This window comes from Aulonocara stuartgranti (assembly GCF_965226115.1).
Source record: "Aulonocara stuartgranti genome assembly, chromosome: 10".
Lineage (NCBI taxonomy): Eukaryota > Metazoa > Chordata > Actinopteri > Cichliformes > Cichlidae > Aulonocara > Aulonocara stuartgranti.
The window spans coordinates 27,401,347-27,420,334 of NC_138946.1; the positions used below are offsets into that span (position 1 = coordinate 27,401,347).

An 18,988-nucleotide genomic window follows, 5' to 3' on the forward strand; every position below is an offset into this window, starting at 1 on the left:
TGAGAAGGGAGAATAGCAGATGTGCAGGAGAGCCAAAAGTACTTGGCTATCCCACAGGCCACTGAGAATCATGATAAAGATGCACGAAGGTCAGTCACAGCCAGATACTTCCAGATACGGGTGCTGAAAGGCTAGCTGAACAGTAGGAAAAAGATGCAAGCCATTAAAACACAGGCCCTAATAGTCATCAGTTACCCAGCTGGAAAAATAATCCGGCCACAGAATGGCCGGCCATCCACATGGATGCCACTGATTTCAAGATACAAAACCTCCTCACAATGCACAGAGGTCTATATCCAAAGTCCAGCACCCTGAGGCTCTATGAGCAATGGAAAAAGAAAAAGTGAGGGTTAGTTTTAGAACCAAAGTCCAGGATGACAATGGAGCATTCAGAACACATCAGGAAGATAGCCCCACGAGATGAGCTACTTCAAGAATGCCTCGGGCAGGTGAAGATAGACAGTGATGAAAAAAGGGAACCAACATACACAATTAAGCTTCTGCTTAGGAGGTGCCATCAACACAGAGGAAGAGAAGATATCAAGATATGCTACCAGTGGCTAAAAAGGCCGCTTAAAGGACGAAGCAGAGGCTCTGATCATGGCACCACAAGAACAGGCCCTTCAAGCTGTGACAGCATACAATGAGAAATACTACGAAGTGGCTGGGATAGTTTACAAAAACATCCATATGGACTAGACGTCCCCAAGTCCCGATGGGAGATCTTCTGTTAGAGGTCTAGACAGACAAGCTGCTGTCCCAACCAACAAGAGATAGTGGTGGTTGATATTTCCCACATCCATAAACATAAACTACTTTATACTCTTTTTTTTTTTTTTTTTTTTTATACTGCAGACACTTTATTCAATTTATTCACTTACAGTTACTTATTTACTTATTCAGTCACTTTAATTTTAAAACTGTATATACTGTACATTCTGTGTATTTATTATCTCATTCTTATTGCCCGTTTATGCCCTGTCCTTATCTTTAACGTCATGCTGCTCTGTTGTATCTTAATTGCCCCTTGGGGATAAATAAAGTCTCTCTGATTCTGATAAGAGCAGAAGACCACAGACATTGGTACACATAATGCCAATGTCAGTATAAGTTTCTAATCATTCAGAAAGCACTGAGTGAACAAGAAAACTGCTCATTTATGCAACATTGTTGTGTCCAGGATTTTTTTCCCCCTGCAGGTAAGTTGGCTGGAACATCACATTCTTTCTCTGTCTTCTGTCTCTGCAAAAGACTCTAATCATTAATCCAACGATGTCTGTGTGGGAAGCAGTGCTAATCAAGAATGGCAATTTGTCAAATTAACATCTTCAGTCGGGTAGGGAGGGAGAGGTAATTATTGGAAACAGCTGGTGAGTGTTAATTTGTCAGAAGGCAATCAACACTGGCAAAATCCTACACTGTTGCTATGGAGAAGAAAAAGCACCACATCTGTTCATCAGTGCACTAATCTGAGGTCCACACACCTGATGACAAGATCATTCATTTAGTAGATCATCATTAACCAAGTCTGGGGTTTTTTTTCTGTTGCTGAAATGCACATTAGATTTAGAGCATGAAACGACTACTGCTGGGTGCAGAGTGAGTTTTATTGTACTCTTCATCCCAATTAAATGATTTATATACCCGTCTTGTCATGATCTACACAAAGGAGCAATGAACTGGTTTCTTTTTCAAGATTATGTCAGAGATTTTCTCAGATATTGGAGGAGCCAAAATTTTACTAGTCTAGATGCTTATTTTTTACTCTACAAAGACAAAGCTGTTACACTAATACCACTGATCTACGCTATTTAAAAGATGAAAAGTTGTTTGACATGAATATTTATGATTTATGCTGTTAATGCTGGCCTACAGTAAATCTAATATTCATGTTGTGAGTAATTTATTGCTGCCAAACCCTACAGTGATCCATGGGTGCTACTCTTGATTGTATCTTATCAATGCTGGACTTTGGTCCATATGTCTATTATAATAACATATCAGTGTGTACGCCTTAATAATGAACTCATTGTATTAGGCCACATCTGTGATGATGATAACTGACTGAGTTATCGTCATCAGCCTTTTTAGTGTAGGTTGTATGAAGCTGATGTCTTATAGGTTTGGTAAGCTACAGTAAAAATTCTGCCAGTGACCTATTGGTGCTTGTCTTTTTTTTTCCTCGTCCAGTTTAAACTTTGTTTTCTCTAAATATTCTACCCACTGTATGATATCCAGCTGTATTACTACTAAAATAATATTCACACACTAACAATATTAAAATAGTAAACTCATGTGCTTAGCATTTACATTTTAGCATAGTTAGCAGCACTTCTAACAGTAACAAGTAGAGGCTTTTTGTTATAAAGGATGGCTCTAACCAGGGCTTAAAATGTACCAGAATGGACCACTAACCACATCATGTTAATGTTTTCATGCAGTCATGGTGACAATGTAGGATCAATGACTGATCACATGATTATCTAGCAACCACTGGAAAAATGAATATTCTTTTTTTTTTTTTTTAAATATTCTTTAACCAGATGTGTGTGGTTCCTGGAGGCTGATGGCTACAGACAACAGCAACAGTGATGCTTGGTAACCACTGTGAGGTAGTCAGGCACGAACGTCAAGGAAGGTGGTAGAGAAGCAGACTATGCAGACATTTCAGGTTTTCAGAGGTGAGCAATTTATTTACAGTGAACTTAATTTAATGTTTAACTTAACAAAACTTCCCCCAAATCAATTCAATTAACAAAACTCAACATAACATGGCTCTGGTGACACAGCTCACCTCTCCTCTCTCCTGCATCTTCTTCTTCAGTCAAGCTTAATGGCAGCTTGCATCCAAAACTGTTGCATTACTGCCATCTCCTGGCCATTAACCATCCATCACTCCTGAATCCTCAGATCCTCTTGATGAGACCAGTACTTCTCAAAAACGAAAAACCACCACTTTCTCTCCTGCATCTGGTAGAGACTGGCTTTAGGGCCATCAATTTCCCTCCAATTGCCCAGCCAGTACCACTCACTCAACTGAGGGATCTAAAACTCTACACAGATTATCTAAAAACACAAAACCTCTACACACTTCTAACATGCACATTTACACAACTAAATGGCAGTATTAACGAAAGGAAAAACCTCAATAGTCATGCATTTTACAGCAGAATCAGTTCATTTTGACTGTGTCGCAGTCTGACAGTCAGACTTCTAGTAACTGCCTGAACATACTTCCTTAGTAAAAAGAAAATGACATCCCAAACCTAAATGCTTCCCCTTTTCCTTTTCATTCCTGTGATGTGTTCATGCTACACATCTAAATAAAGTTGAGTTTCAGAAGAGAAGTGAGCATAAATGTAACATTATCTTAAGTTATGTTTTTGTGAAACAGCCTGCAATCAAAGTATACTAATCTTGTGTTGTATTCAAAAGTTGCATGAAAATATAGTACAAGGCAGTTCAATGCCCTATGCTGAACTGGTACAGAGCAGGCTGTGATACTTGTGGCCAGTTAGATCAAAGGTAGCAGACAATAATTTTTTGTTTAAGTTGATGAAGCTGCTTAGATTCAATTCTACACTTTATGCTGACTTTATGCTATTGTCTACAGGGATTGCTGGATGTCACTGGGTGAAAATGGTCACAAATAGGGTGCTGCACCTCAAACATGGTCATTTCACCTCATCTCAGTTTTATTTATATAGCCCCAAATCACAAGAACAATTACTTCAAGACACTTTGTAATAGACCCTATAATACTACAAAGAAAAACCCAACAATCAGATGATCCCATATAAGCAAGTACTTGGCTACAGTGGAAAAGTAAAACTCCCTTCCAACAGGAAGAAACCTAGAACTAGAACCAGGCTTAGGGGGGAAGAGCCGTCTGCTGTGACTGGGTTAGAGGTGAGGGGAAGGAGTCAGGACAAATAAGGTGAGATTAATTATCGGAGCGGAAGGCTTATAGAGAGCTAGCATCTGCATTTAACAGAAACTATGTTAGTATTCAGAAATACAGTTCTGGTAATATTTGTTGCACAGATTCTCCACTGAATATGTTTACAGTATGTGTGTCATACACATTATATAATAACATCTCTGTCCCCTCTCCAGCCTGTCAGTCCAGTCAGCGGCCCTGAAGCTAACAGCTCTTCATATCCTCGCATAGGGCACTATCCTGGTTGAAAAACTGGATAGCTCCTGGATTGATGGATAATTTCAGCCTTTTTTAAAATGGAAGGAAATGGTGAATCGGGGAAGGGGAAAGTTGCAATACTCAGTGGGTTGAAGAACATTGTGTAGCAGATACAAAGACATATGTTGCTGCATACAAAGAGGATATATGCAAATATATAGAAAACATAAATAGAAATAGTTTACAAGATTAAGACAGCTGATAAGCAGGTGTCCATAGCATAGGAAAAAGAAACATCAGTTCATGTCTGATGTCAAATCTGTGTAATTATACAGCACGCTGGAGGCTTAGTGCATAGCACAGTGTTCTATAAATAGATATCCCCTGCAGCTTTGGAGTTAAGAGTTGGGTTAGTATGTGCATTAGTGAGCTTGCATACAACATGGATGACTGGAAGGTGACAGGGAGGAAGAAAAAGAAGTGATGAAAACCGCTAGATACTCTGTACGTCACTAGTTGTAGTGCTGCAGCTTTCATTCACTCTGCATTGACTCACAGTCAAGTGGAAAGAGATGAGCATTAACACAACTGCATGTAAGACTGGTAGTGGAAGCAGCCCATCAGCGAACACTTTTCCAAACTCCTGGCTGTGTCAGTTTTCCTGTTTAGATAATGTCCGAGTCTACACCCTTAAGATGTAGTGTGATTTAAATCTTCTCTATCACATATTTGGACACTTTTCTCACTGGTTTTGCTGAAGGTGTCTCACCCCAAATCACATCATATATGGCAATGTCACGGGGAGAGGAGATATAAGAACAATGGATGCAAATCAGAGACTCTCAAAATTGTGATGAAATGTGATTTATCAGAAAATTAAATTCTATATAAATTGTAAATATTTAAATTGAGGTATTTAAGCTGCAAACTAACCTTAAAGTCAATTCAGTACACTTTTAATTGATGTAATATAATTAATATTTGTGGGGTTTTGCACAGCTGTTCAAAAACTATTCTGGGACCAGATATAAACTGCTTGTCTGTCAGTGTTTAAGAAGTGAATAAGCGTTTCAGGTTTCTGATCATAATCTTCTTGCTGTGAAGTGGCTGTACTAATCTGTTTGTAGCAGTCAAAGAAAATCTGTTTTTCAAAGTTAACTATGGCATGATCACAATCACCAAATACTATGATTTAAACACTATAAATATATTCAGGTCCATATTAATATTTACAGTTTATTCATTCATTTATTTATTTTTATTAAAGCTAGCTAAAAGTCTGCAGTTCAATCACATCTTGATTGATTTAAAACCCCACAGTGGTGATCTACAGGGGTAAAAATACAACTGTGCCAACGTCCAAATACTCACGGACTATGGGATACGTTCTGGTTTCCATTTCTGTTGGCCAAGTTTTACTTGTATGTAAGCAATTAGCCTATGAAGTCAAGTCAAGTCAAGTCAACTTTATTTGTCAATTCTGCCACATGTACAGGACATACACAGAATAGAAATTGCGTTACTCTCAAACCCTAGTGATTAGAAAAATGCAAATAAAATAATTAAAAAGTAAAAATTTAAATAAATACAATACAATTTTACGTATAACAAAAAAAAGCTATGCAATATACAATATACAATATTCAAGTAAGAAGGCATAGTGGTGCAAAATAGGCAAATAGTGCAAATGGAGATTTAGTAGTGTACGGTAAGAGATAGTGTAACAGCAAAGTCTTATGAGGTAATGGCAGTCCAATGCTCCACAAAGTGACTGGAGCAGGCCAGTGAGTGCGTCAGAGAGTGAGTGTGTGTGTGTGTGTGACAGAGTTCAGTGAGACCGTGGTGGAGAAGAGGGGAGAGGGGGGCAGAATCGGGAGGGAGTTTAGCTTCCTGACAGCCTGATGGATGAAGCTGTCCTTCAGTCTGCTGGTCCTGGCCTGGGGACTCCACAGTCTCCTCCCTGACGGCAGCAGCTTGAAGAAGCTTTGCATTGGGTGCGTGGGATCAGCCGCTATGCAAAGGGCTTTTTTAGTGAGACGGGTGCTGTAAATGTCCTGGAGGGAGGGGAGAGAGACACCAATGATCCTCTCTGCAGCTCTCACTATGCGTTGGAGGGTTGAAGCTAAATGAAGCTAAATGAAGCTAAATGAAATGTATCTAGTGTCCCGTCTACTTCACATTACCAGTGTTTTCAATGGTATCTGGTCAGCACGTTACATGAATTTCTTCCTGTATGGATGCAGCTTCATGCCTGACTGCCTTTTTGACTTCAGGGGGCTCGGTAAATTTTCATTTCACAGCAGGATACAAGCCTGGTGCAATGGTTATAAATGACCTTGTTCAGTCAACAGAACAGAGCAAATCTCCATCAATTATATATCCATTTGGCAATAAATTATTCATTAGAGACTTTTGTATGATGGAATTATGCAATTTGGGAATTAAGACACATTTCAGTGCAGATGCACAGCTAAAAAGATGGCTACGTTTCTCTGTAAATATAACACCTAGGTCACAGCAACATCACTTTTACTCTGACTCCATACATATGGGCATATGGGTGCTGTCTGCTGAAGTTCACTTTACTGTGATTCATTAAAAAAAAAGAATTTTATATATCGTCACAGTCTGCAGATTATGAATAATATACTAAGTCCTTATCAATTTAAATCTTTCAGTGACTGACCTAATGGGGGTACTCTACAAAAAAAAAGCTGAAGTAATGTTTTATTCACCTAAAATGTGTTACAATTTTAATGAAACCTGGTCCACTGTGTTACTGTGTGGAGGGATCAGACGGTCACATGGGGGCGCTATTGTTAAATATCAAATTGTTACAGTCCTTTGTAGGGCAGCTGTGGCTACAATGTAGCTTGCCATCACCAGTGTGTGAATGTGTGTGAATGTGTGTGTGACTGGGTGAATGACTGAATCCAGTGTAAAATGCTTTGGGGTCCTTAGGGACTAAGTAAAGCGCTATACAGGCCATTTATCATTTACTGGTGACCACAGGATGAACCGTTTGGCATCAGGTATCACAACAGCAACACAAACTCAAACACAAATGAACAGCAGAGACTCTATATGTTGGGTGTTTTTTATTTCCTGTTTGCATGGCTTTAATCAGTCTGTTTCAGTCCACACAACAGCAAGATCACAAACAGTCCTCTTTCTTTACTCAAAGCTTTGGTGTGTATGTGGATTAGTATGTGCATTATTGGAGGCATTCTGCCTCCAATAATTGTCACATTTGCTGCTATTCCATTCTGTTTCGATGTTTGAAGAGGCAGCATAAAGGGGTGTGGGGGGGGGGGGAGAAAAAGAAACAAGAAGCTGAGAGCTGAGCTAAGCTGCGTATTCAGATGAAGAGTGTAATTACAGCAGAAAGAGCACGCACATGGCACTGGTGCAGATACGTTTACACAGTGTGCTGTGCTGGGGTAGGCTCATTACCAGAGATGGAGTTGAGAGGGAAGAGCTAGGGCAATCCTTCGCTCTCCTCTGCTTGGCATGTGAACGAGCTCTGTTTATGAAGAGCGGTAAGCTGATGCTTTTCCTCACTACAAGCGGAATATCCCCCGTCCTTTTCCTCCTCCTCCCACACACACACATACACACATCTATTTGAATGTGTGTATGTGGAGGAGGACAGGTGGAAGGAAATGGTGCCCATTTTCTTACTACTTCTTCACCACACCGCCGTTGCTTTCGACATTGACGGGTATCGTGGTTTCTGAGTGCTCAATGGCCGGTTTGATCAAAGGAGCCTCCACGGTCAGCACGCCTTCAGGAGAAAGGGCAGAGGTCACCTTCTCAACATCAGCTGAAGGGGGGAGGCTGCGAGGGAGGAATACGACACAATTAGGTCAGAAATCAGAAGAAAACAAAACAAAACCTTGCTTCTTAGTGAGAAAAGGATCAGTGCTACAATTTAGTCAAAAACTAACAGGACCAAAGCGTTTAGTAAAACGAGTAAAGTTCAGTTGCAGCTTAGTGTGTGTTACTCTATGGCCCCTAGATGGCAGCAGAGCCCTATGAAGCTAAAGTCTACCAAGACTCAAGAAGGGATGAACCGCTTGAAGGCTGCTGCTACTTTTCAGAGCATGAAATTTAGCTATCAGCAGCCCGCCAGCCAGAACAGATCAGCCCATGAACTAAAGAGACTCACAGTATCAGAGTCACGATTTTAGAAAAATTAATCACACTTATGAATAAATCAAATCCAATTTAGAGGACGAACACCAAAGGCAATAACAGTCAGCCACAATAAAATTTGTACTTCTAAAACCTAAAGTCTTCAAGTGAGTAGTTGACATACTGCATGGGCCACATCTTCCTTAAATTAGTTTGATTAATGGCAGGAAGTGATCAAGAGTAAATCAAGATTCCTTTCTATTCTTTCTCAAGTAAAGACAAACTCACGTGTACTTCCTGGTGAAACTTCTGGACACAAAACCATGCTCATCTTTCCTCTCCTCGTGCTTACCTGTGGACACAGACAATGTACTTTAAGCTAGACTGAAAGATATTTTTGCTATAAGGAGCAGTGCAAGAAGACATCTTGTTTACCATAGTAAAATAAACCTGTTGGGCGGAACAGTGCATACAGACTTCATTCCACTAATCTAAGCCTTAATTTATGCACTCTACTTTAGCACCTAATGAAAATAATAAATTGGATTGTATAAAGTATTTCTTACTGGTGCACAGTTACTTTTATGGAGTCCAGCTGTCTGGTTTGATTTGGACTTTGTGCTTTTTCAAAGCATTTATTTATGTGATCCAGAGATTGCTCTTATGCTTAGCACAAAGACTACAGGCATCTTCCATCACCTCTGAAAGTTAATAATAAGCATTCTGTTTCTATTTTTAAAACTGGGCTGTGATAACTAAACCTGGAGATGAATGGTTGTTGAGGGTTTTTTTTTTCCCAAGTTGGTTTAGTTTATTTCTGTCTGCAGGCCTTCAAAGGTGCACACCTGTGTTGTTCTTTACTAGCATGGATGGAGGAGGTCTAAGGCAGATGAGAGTGAGTAACTGGTAGAGGGGTCCAAGGAAGAGACGTCTGTGTGTGAGGTGGAGGTGTAGTTGGAAAGGCATTCATGGCTTTTCACTTAAAGAGGCTGGACAAAGAGTACAACCGGTTTAAACAGAAACACTGTAATGTTGCTGTGCAGTAATATCTTCAGCAATATACTTCATGTAATTGTTTCCTCAAACCCATTACATGTATTCTTTATAGAACTGCCGTTCTCTGGTGGAAGAGTGACAATTGTCACTGCTGCCCTGATTTGCGTAATCAGGGCAGCAGTGATTGCAGATCAGGAACCTCAACAACGTGGGCCTGAACACCATTAACCATGTCTTAAAAAGCAACCATATGGCCATGAAGCAGCTCTACAGAGTTCCATTTCAAAGGAACTCAGAAGTTGTGAAGGAGGCCAGATGCTGTAATACCTTGTCATATCATGCAGTTAGAGTCAACTGGAGTCACTTTTCATTGTAATTTTGCTTTTACTTAGAGAAGAATGTAGCTTGAAGCTGAGGGAGCACATCATGTCTTCATTTATGCTGATGAAGTCGGCTCCTGTAAAGTCAGGAGCTGTGGAAGGAACCTCACTGGATACAGGGCCACTTTCAGAGTTCCAGGACAGAGGGGTGCCAACATACCCACGTGTGCTGCCATCTCCAGTGATGGTGTCCTATGCTATATCCCCACCATTCACCCATCCAACACCGAACGACTCATAACATTCCTGAATACACTTCATGAGAGGCTGATCCAGCCTGAGGAGAGAGGGCTGTTGAGGACTGTCATGCCGCTCTTCGCCATTATCTAGGATAATGTGGCGTTGCACCAATGAGTGGTTTACAATACACCCACATATAATGATGCATTTCCTCCTAGCATGTGCCCCATTTTTTTTTGTGAATCCGTTAGAGGAGTTTATTATCACCATCCCTATGAGCAGATACCCTTTCTGAATGCAATGACTGCTGCAGCCCAAGAAATAGGTGAGAAGGACTGTCAAGGTTGGATACGGCATGAAAGAAGTTTTTTTTTTTTATGTTTGTGTTTTTTTCCTCGGTGTATTGTAAGAAAGAATTTTGAGTCTGATGTGGATGAAGCCTTGTGGCCAACTCGTCAAGACAGAAGGGACTGAGTATCAATAGTGGCTGTTTCTTATACTGTAATAGATTTTATTTTGGTTTACTGTATTCATTTTGAATATATGTATTTTCTGTAATATGTACAGTATCTCAGTTTTCAGCCAGTTTGCATCAAAGCATTTTTGATTCTTGATCCCACTAAGCACTGCATTTTGTATTTTGTTGTCCGCTGCTCAGCTGGCGGGCAATGATTGATTAGAAAAGCTCATATACTTGTTTGCAAATTGTGTTGTTTTGAAGGCAAAATTAGCTTTTGGAGGCATAAACAAAATGTGTCACTTTGACCATCAGTGCGTCTGTTAGGCTTGTGTGAGTTGTCTGCTGCATGACAGCAATCAAGAAAAGCTGTAAAGCACTAAGGATATACATACATGTATTCATAGATTTCTAAAATGTTTCATAAATGATTTTTTCAGAGTTTTAATTTGCATATACAGGGAGTGCAGAATTATTAGGCAAATGAGTATTTTGTCCACATCATCCTCTTCATGCATGTTGTCTTACTCCAAGCTGTATAGGCTCGAAAGCCTACTACCTATTAAGCATATTAGGTGATGTGCATCTTTGTAATGAGAAGGGGTGTGGTCTAATGACATCAACACCCTATATCAGGTGTGCATAATTATTAGGCAACTTCCTTTCCTTTGGCAAAATGGATCAAAAGAAGGACTTGACAGGCTCAGAAAAGTCAAAAATAGTGAGATATCTTGCAGAGGGATGCAGCAGTCTCAAATTTGCAAAGCTTCTGAAGCGTGATCATCGAACAATCAAACGTTTCATTCAAAATAGTCAACAGGGTCGCAAGAAGCGTGTGGAAAAACTAAGGCGCAAAATAACTGCCCATGAACTGAGAAAAGTCAAGTGTGCAGCTGCCAAGATGCCACTTGCCACCAGTTTGGCCATATTTCAGAGCTGCAACATCACTGGAGTGCCCAAAAGCACAAGGTGTGCAATACTCAGAGACATGGCCAAGGTAAGAAAGGCTGAAAGACGACCACCACTGAACAAGACACACAAGCTGAAACGTCAAGACTGGGCCAAGAAATATCTCAAGACTGGTTTTTCTAAGGTTTTATGGACTGATGAAATGAGAGTGAGTCTTGATGGGCCAGATGGATGGGCCCGTGGCTGGATTGGTAAAGGGCAGAGAGCTCCAGTCCGACTCAGACGCCAGCAAGGTGGAGGTGGAGTACTGGTTTGGGCTGGTATCATCAAAGATGAGCTTGTGGGGCCTTTTCAGGTTGAGGATGGAGTCAAGCTCAACTCCCAGTCCTACTGCCAGTTTCTGGAAGACACCTTCTTCAAGCAGTGGTACAGGAAGAAGTCTGCATCCTTCAAGAAAAACATGATTTTCATGCAGGACAATGCTCCATCACACGCGTCCAAGTACTCCACAGCGTGGCTGGCAAGAAAGGGTATAAAAGAAGAAAAACTAATGACATGGCCACCTTGTTCACCTGATCTGAACCCCATTGAGAACCTGTGGTCCATCATCAAATGTGAGATTTACAAGGAGGGAAAACAGTACACCTCTCTGAACAGTGTCTGGGAGGCTGTGGTTGTTGCTGCACGCAATGTTGATGGTGAACAGATCAAAACACTGACAGAATCCATGGATGGCAGGCTTTTGAGTGTCCTTGCAAAGAAAGGTGGCTATATTGGTCGCTGATTTGTTTTTGTTTTGTTTTTGAATGTCAGAAATGTATATTTGTGAATGTGGAGATGTTATATTGGTTTCACTGGTAAAAATAAATAATTGAAATGGGTATATATTTGTTTTTTGTTGAGTTGCCTAATAATTATGCACAGTAATAGTCACTTGCACACACAGATATCCCCCTAAAATAGCTAAAACCAAAAACAAACTAAAAACTACTTCCAAAAACATTCAGCTTTGATATTAATGAGTTTTTTGGGTTCATTGAGAACATGGTTGTTGTGCAATAATAAAATTATTCCTCAAAAATACAACTTGCCTAATAATTCTGCACTCCCTGTATGTTATGTTAACTCTAAAACTCATGCAGTTCAGTGCTACTGAACCACACCTCACCAGACTTAATCAGCCTCTTGTATCTCAGATGCCCTGCTATGAAGTTGCTGCCCTTCATTCTGCCTCTGAATACAGTAATATGTTTGTTGTTACAACGAACCGATAAAGGTTGCGGTCCAGAGAGAGCTGTCCGCTTTTCAACTGGACCAAATTGATTGTGTAACACACACTTTTTCAACAGCTAAACGAAGGGTCATTAGTTTTGACCGACAGCTGTGGAGAGGTTGCACTTTGGTGTGTTTACAAAACTCTTCATTACACTGTTGTGTTTAAAATATCATCCTGGGTCACTGGTGATACATGGGGTGGAACATGGGGTGGCAAATTCCACTTGGATTGAATTTCGTGCTTTGTTTATCTTGGTGTTTCTGATGAGGTTCAGTCTCTGAGCTGGGAGATGTTGGGTACAGTCGGGGACTGAACACTGGACCTGGACAAGATCCAGCAGTCCTTTTAAAGTAGTGGACATACTGGCTAAGCTGCAGCTAAATCCCCAGCTCTGAGAATGGGATCCTTTGTGAAATAGCAGGCAGTGAGGCTGAGATTCACTCAGAGAAAAGAGAGCCCAGGGCTTCAGAGAACTAAGCTGCTATCTGATCAGTTCCACACTTTCTTCAGGTCTGCTTTGCTCCTGCCCGTCCTGGATGGACAGTGAGGCTGTTTTAACATTGTTTTCATGCCTGAGCGTCTTTAAAAGTCAACTCCCACATTTTGAACTGTGTCTTGTTTTGCGTCCAGTGGGCTTAGAGTCAAAACCCCCTGACCCTCCCAAGTCCCTGAACACATTACTCTATTGTCTCAATATGTTATGTAACTATGTAACCACCTCATGCTTTGTTCAGTTCTATCAGTTTTTGTTTTACAGAAGAAAAAGAGGCACTTAAGAAAACTAAAGTGAGACAGTGTGCATATCAACCAGTACAGCTGTCTAAAGTGTGTCACTCAAGGAACATCATACAGGAAAATGACACCTTAGGTTTCAGGACATAAAACACTATGCCCTTTCAATCATTCAATAAGGAGAGCGACAGAAATCAAATAAGTGCTCACCCGAGATTTCCACCACGCCATCTTTTGTCTTTACCATCAAGTCCTCAGGTGAGAAGTGGTTCACATCCAGCGATACCTTCCAGCTGTCTTGGGTCTGCTTGATCTCGGAAATGCCGCTGCTCAGCTGGCGGGACAGGGCCCGAGCCTGAGCCTGCTGAGCCATCATGTGGGTTGGATACATCAAGGGAGCATGCGGTGTCATTAGTTCTGGAGCCAGGATGGATGGCCTCAGGTACCCTGGCCAGTGGGTGCTGGGAAATGCTGCGATGTCCTCGGGCAGGGCGGGCATACCGAAGGTCTGGTCAAAGATACGGCTGCTCTGGTGCCAGTCACGAAATGGGTCCCAGCTCGGAGTGCGGAGCAAGGTGAAAGGAATACGTCTCTCAGCCATGATGATCTGGGAATTTCTTCTAAGCTTCAGAGGAGTGTTGCTGTGTGCAGATCAAGAGCCCCTTGGCCTCTCTGGAAGTGTTTTCTTAATGTGCTGTCTGCCTCTCAGCTGAGAGCTTTTATACACAATGACACCACCCCTTATCAACAGAACCCTCCCTTCAGACTCAAGCCCCATACCTCATGCCTCCAGAATGTTTTACGAAAGCACTAGAATATCTATTTATAGCGGAAGTAGCACTGGAATGGAATCCAACAGGAAGACCCTCCCATGTAACAGTTGCCCTAGGCACTGAGTGCTGTGTGTAAACCCCCTTCTCCTCTCCCTGTGCATCTCAAAGAGCCAGAAGAATCTGGGAGGCTTCTGTCCGTCTACTTACAAGCTAACATGCTATTCTTAACAACGCTATGTTGCGCTATGAACCCATTCAGCCCTGAATGAAATACATAGTAGAATATCAGTTTGGTACATGAAGCCAAATGACTTGACTGGATTAAAACTGGAGGAAAATCCACCATGTTCACACCTGCCTATTCATATTTCTTTGTCACAAAGGGGGAATTAACAAGCTGTAGTGTCTCAAGTCTTCTGTTAACCTGACAGTCTTTCATTGTTTACTGGATGTTAGTGCCGCGTGATACTGCAATTTTGGTATCAATCCAAAACCAAGTAAATACACGGCCAGTATTACTAATACTAGTACACATATTTTTAAACTATGAAGGCAGTTTATCTAGGGGGGGAGTAGTATGTCATGATTTATGACATTAATCGCCAGTTTCCAAATTCTGAATACATTTTAATGACCGCTAAATCATCATGACTTTTACTTTCCACATGAAGTAGTTGAAAGAATCCACAATGACCAGGTACTGTTTAGTCTCTATCTGGAACAGATCATTTCCAACCATGGCCCACGGTCTTTGTGGGAACTCTTTAGGTAGCATGGTTTCTTTGTGTTTAGTCCGCTCGCAGCAGCAAGTGTCACAGGTCCTGATCACTTTTATTAGCTCACTGCTCAGGCCTGCTCACTGCTCAGAGAGAGCTCTCTAAACAACAGCGGGTGACTTGAAACTGACTCATGACGTCACGTCTCTTTTCACGCAGCTCCTCTATGGCTGACCTTTAGCCTGGCACCGATGCCGAAACCTTGAAAAATGAGTGTCCTTTATTATTTTTCACCCCCCCACACACACGCACACACAACAACCCAGCAGAAACGTTCCTACCTCTTAACATTTACCTGATACTAGAACATTAAAATCAGCTAATTTAGCTGAGTTGGTCTTACTGGTCGTGGTCTGGTCCATGCTGCTCATTGTCACAGTTTACTGGCAGTCTTGATGGAAGTGTGCCACTGTTAATTTAATAACTATCGACCAGTGGACTTTGCTGCTGTGACACTTAAAGTGTCTGCTGTGAAAGGTGTCCTATTGAGCTGTACACTTCTGACACAAAGTGAGCAGGTGTCACAGGGACATGCCTCTATCTCTCACAGTGTTACACAGACAGAGAAGAAGAAAAAAACTAACATAAACTGACAGTTCAGCTACAACAGTGATAGTAACTGAGAAATCTCGAGGAAGTGTTCAGACGGAAATGGAGGTTATGTTAATTTATTTGATATATATGGCAAAGTAAGTATTTCTGGAAAATATAGCTCAGGTCTCAGTGTAAGAAATCTAATCCCTCAAAGTTACAGCACAGGATGTGAGATCTGCCTCTAAAATAAGCCATATCTTCCTCTCAGCCCCAGTACTTAATAGAGAGAGGCTTCATGTTTTTGGTCAAGGTTCTCATCAGTGCCATCTGTAGGAAGATACATACACAGCACCAACAAGTTATCGCTGACTGCACCTGAAGGCAGAGAGAAGAACTCAAAAACTGGATCATTTCCCCATTTGTTTCTGTTTATTGTCAGGTATAATAACTTGTACAATACAAAGAATGATTTGTAGAATCAAAGGGGCAATGTTATACTTGGAATAAATGGTCAGGCTGCAGAGCATCACAGCTGGGATAAGTGTGGTTACACTGGAAATGCATGTCATGAGACCGGGTGAATGGTAAGGAAGACTTAGGCTGATCCCTGATTGTATCACCTGTTTGTTAACCACCCTCATGGAGGTGCAGACACAGCCTGCTGCCGTGCCTGCCAAGCCATCGCTCATTATCTTTTGTAGCCAGCAACTGGGGAGACCTCTGCTAGAATTGTATGGCCAATTATACAAGGGATTGAAATATGGAGTGACTGGAAATGTACAGTAGAGCAGAGTAATTGATTCTTCAGGCTGCTTCAGGCCGAGTCATCTTCCTCCCTCGGCACAGACAGAGCCACAGCAGCCCCGCGTTACCATGAGTCATTATATCGGCTGGGGACGCGATAATGGCAGTCATGGGAGTAACTGTGGGTGAATGCTCAGTTCAACCGACTCAAAAATCAGAGCTCCTTAAACACATAGCAGTGAATCTGTGCACTGCTTGTTGATCTGATAACAAGAAACCGATTCTGTATCATAACTTGGAGCTTTACAGTACTTTTCTCACATCTGCAGCAAACCCATCTCCAAACCATGATCCAACTGCTTCACAGCAAAATGATAAATATATTAAACAATAAATAACCTAATAAATAAATGAATAAATACAGCGAGTTTCATAAATAGCTGAGATCAACTCACAAATGTGCATGGAGACTTTTTGCAGTACGGTACCATACAGCAGCTCATGTAAATCATTACCTCATTGATCTTTGCAAAGGAGGTTCAAACTCACACACACATACACACACTCACACAGTCTCGCACATGATTAGCATAACAAACGTAATTACTTAAACAGGGAAGAGAGTAAAAGTATGTAACACATACAGCCCCCCCCCCCCCCCCCTCCCCGTTTCATTCACCTCTGTTTGCAAAGGTCAGGGGGAAGGGGCAGGGCAGATTCACCCTGCTGGCACATCTCATTTCCATCAGGTCCCCTGATGCATCATGCTGAACATACCTATTCAAACTATATGGAATATACAGTGCATAGTTTACAAAGCCAAACTTAAGAGAGTTTACATCTGTACAGACAAATCTATGCAATACAGTTTTCTCCTAAAAAAACAAAAAAAAAGTTATTTTTATTTCTTTTCCTGATTCATCCTCTGACTTCTCTTTTGTTCTCTTTTTGTTGATCTGTGTGAACCGGAAGTCTTTGGGGCTGATGAGAGAAAAAGTGATTCTTTGAAATGTACAGTAAGCTGTGTGATTTCGATGTGTCTGCCTTCTTTTCGTCTTCTACTCAGCCCCTCTTTTCAGGATATATTTGATATATATCTATATATATATATATATATACTTATAACTGTTGTTAACTGTTATTGAATGTATTTTTGGTAGCTGTGTGGAAGATGAGAAGGAAAGTGCTAACATACATTTGTTCTTTGGGCTCAGCCAATTCATTTTAGACATGTAAAAAAGAAAAAACCTTTCCTTGAATGTGTGAGAAGACATGAACAGTGACTGCCAATATCATGGTATTGTGCTATATCAAAATACATTTTCCTCTCTTTGATCCAGGCTCTGTGTTAGAGATAGAATGGTCCATGGTGAAGGAGTTTGGATCCCGGTCTGTACAGCTGTGCGGCTTCTGCTGAGGACTTGCTAAGGATACGTAATGAATCTACCGGAGTGCAGCAGGTTTAACAGCACTTCTCCTTCTTTTGTTCCCTTTTTTTTTTCTTTCCTTTTTTCTCCTTTTTTCATTCTCGTTCTGCTGGTTGCCATCAGAACCCCGGGCTGTCATAGCTGCTGCGGCTGTAATAACTGTGGTGGCTGCGGGAGCGGCTCCTGCTGCGACTCCAGCTCCGGCTTTGGCTGCGACTCCAGCTGTGGCTGCGGCTCCAGCTCTGGCTCCGGCTCCTGCTGTGGCTCCTGCTGTGACTTCTGCTGCGGCTGTAGCTGCTGTAGCTGCGGCTGGATCGTGACGGGCTGCTGTCGTAGCTGGAAGATGAAGGACTGGGCCGGTAATATGGGATCGGCCGCTTCCGAGCACTGGAGGAGGAAGAAAAATAAGGGTTTGAACAGTTAGTCCTATGTCCTAGTCCTATTTCCTATGGTTAGAGTGTTAAATCTGATGTTAAAGCATGATTAAGGCAATCAGTGTTAGGTCTCAGAGTGGTGACGTGTAATTAGTACAGGATCTGAAAGAGAGCAGCTATGTGGGTTAAAAAGAAGCTTCTCAGCCACACACACACACACACACACACACACACACACACACACACACACACACACACACACACAAACATAGCAGAAAAATGCAAGTGTTTAGTTGAAGTTCAAGCTTAGATTGCTTTGTTAATAGCCACCCTGGAAGTACTTCCTGTAAAGTAATTAGCCGTTAGTTCCTTAAAGAACCTCATCTTCTCAGTGGAGGGCAACACCCAGAAAATAAAAATCAAGAGTCAGTGGTGCAGGGAGAGATAAACGCTATCAAGGTATCCCTGCTGCTATGAGGTGCATTTCACAAGCAGCGCTGTAGATAACTCAACCCCAGCTTTTGTCTTCTACATTGGCTGTGGGAATCAACAGTATGAGCAATAAGGTGTGTGGGGGAAAGAGGGGGGGCTTCCACTCTAATAAACCTTGATAGCGCTTTAATCTTTGCATCCTTTGTGTTACAACATTAGTGCAGAAACACAGCAGGGTGCAGCTCTAGAGTTGGAGTGAGTTTCAGGAAAGAGATGAAGAAGCGGAAAAAGGACAGAGGAGGAAGCCTGGTTTACTCATGGGAGCTCTGATGATTTGCTGCTCAGCCAAACTTCAGAAGTCACGGTATTGGGGTCCTGCTGCACGGCAACTGTTACCGGGGTAACTAGCCGGCAGCAGTCGGGTTCAGCAGCAGCCCGTTGTCCTGGTGTCGGGACCTTTAAGGACTGAAGTGAAAGATAACAAAGTACACACATTTCACCCATGGCTATTTACAGTCGAACGAGAAGGTTGCAGAGGTAACACAGGGAGAGGCTGAAACACATTTCATCTGCAGGGGGGATTTTCTTCTTCTTCCGTTTGTCTGAATAATTAACTCCACCTAAAAGCATTTCTATTGGTAACAATGAAACGATCATATGAGAATAAATTATGAAATCTAAGAAGTAAGCAGGAAACAAATATGTGGATGAGTCTAATACATGGTT

General features: G+C 41.6%; 2 protein-coding genes across 8 annotated transcripts in view; both read right to left on the reverse strand.

The window, feature by feature from the left end:
• Window positions 1–7,221: 7,221 nt before the first annotated feature.
• hspb1 (heat shock protein, alpha-crystallin-related, 1) lies at window positions 7,222–13,969 on the reverse strand. Its single transcript, XM_082549521.1, has 3 exons — window positions 13,413–13,969; window positions 8,561–8,624; window positions 7,222–7,975 (listed from the first exon to the last, which is right to left on the reverse strand). The coding sequence occupies exons 1-3, from the start codon at window positions 13,801–13,803 to the stop codon at window positions 7,819–7,821; spliced, it is 612 nt and encodes a 203-aa protein (XP_082405647.1). The 5' UTR covers window positions 13,804–13,969; the 3' UTR covers window positions 7,222–7,818.
• Window positions 13,970–15,695: 1,726 nt separating this feature from the next.
• srrm3 (serine/arginine repetitive matrix 3) overlaps window positions 15,696–18,988 on the reverse strand; it is a gene marked incomplete at its 3' end in the record, with an annotated part of 144,868 nt that continues 141,575 nt past the window's right edge. For all 7 annotated transcript variants that reach the window (XM_082548596.1, XM_082548598.1, XM_082548600.1 and 4 more), the window contains one exon: window positions 15,696–17,843. In XM_082548596.1, the coding sequence (XP_082404722.1) occupies window positions 17,576–17,843 (268 nt within the window). The remainder of the gene's footprint in view (window positions 17,844–18,988) is intronic.

Excerpts from the sequence above, each read along its gene's own strand:
- hspb1 (XM_082549521.1), bottom strand. The coding sequence starts at position 13,803 with ATGGCTGAGAGACGTATTCCTTTCACCTTGCTCCGCACTCCGAGCTGG. Across the intron at positions 8,625-13,412 it reads TGGCGTGGTGGAAATCTCGG|GTAAGCACGAGGAGAGGAAA; the intron begins GTGAGCACTTAT and ends CTGTGTCCACAG. Across the intron at positions 7,976-8,560 it reads AGTTTCACCAGGAAGTACAC|CCTCCCCCCTTCAGCTGATG; the intron begins GTGAGTTTGTCT and ends CCTCCCTCGCAG.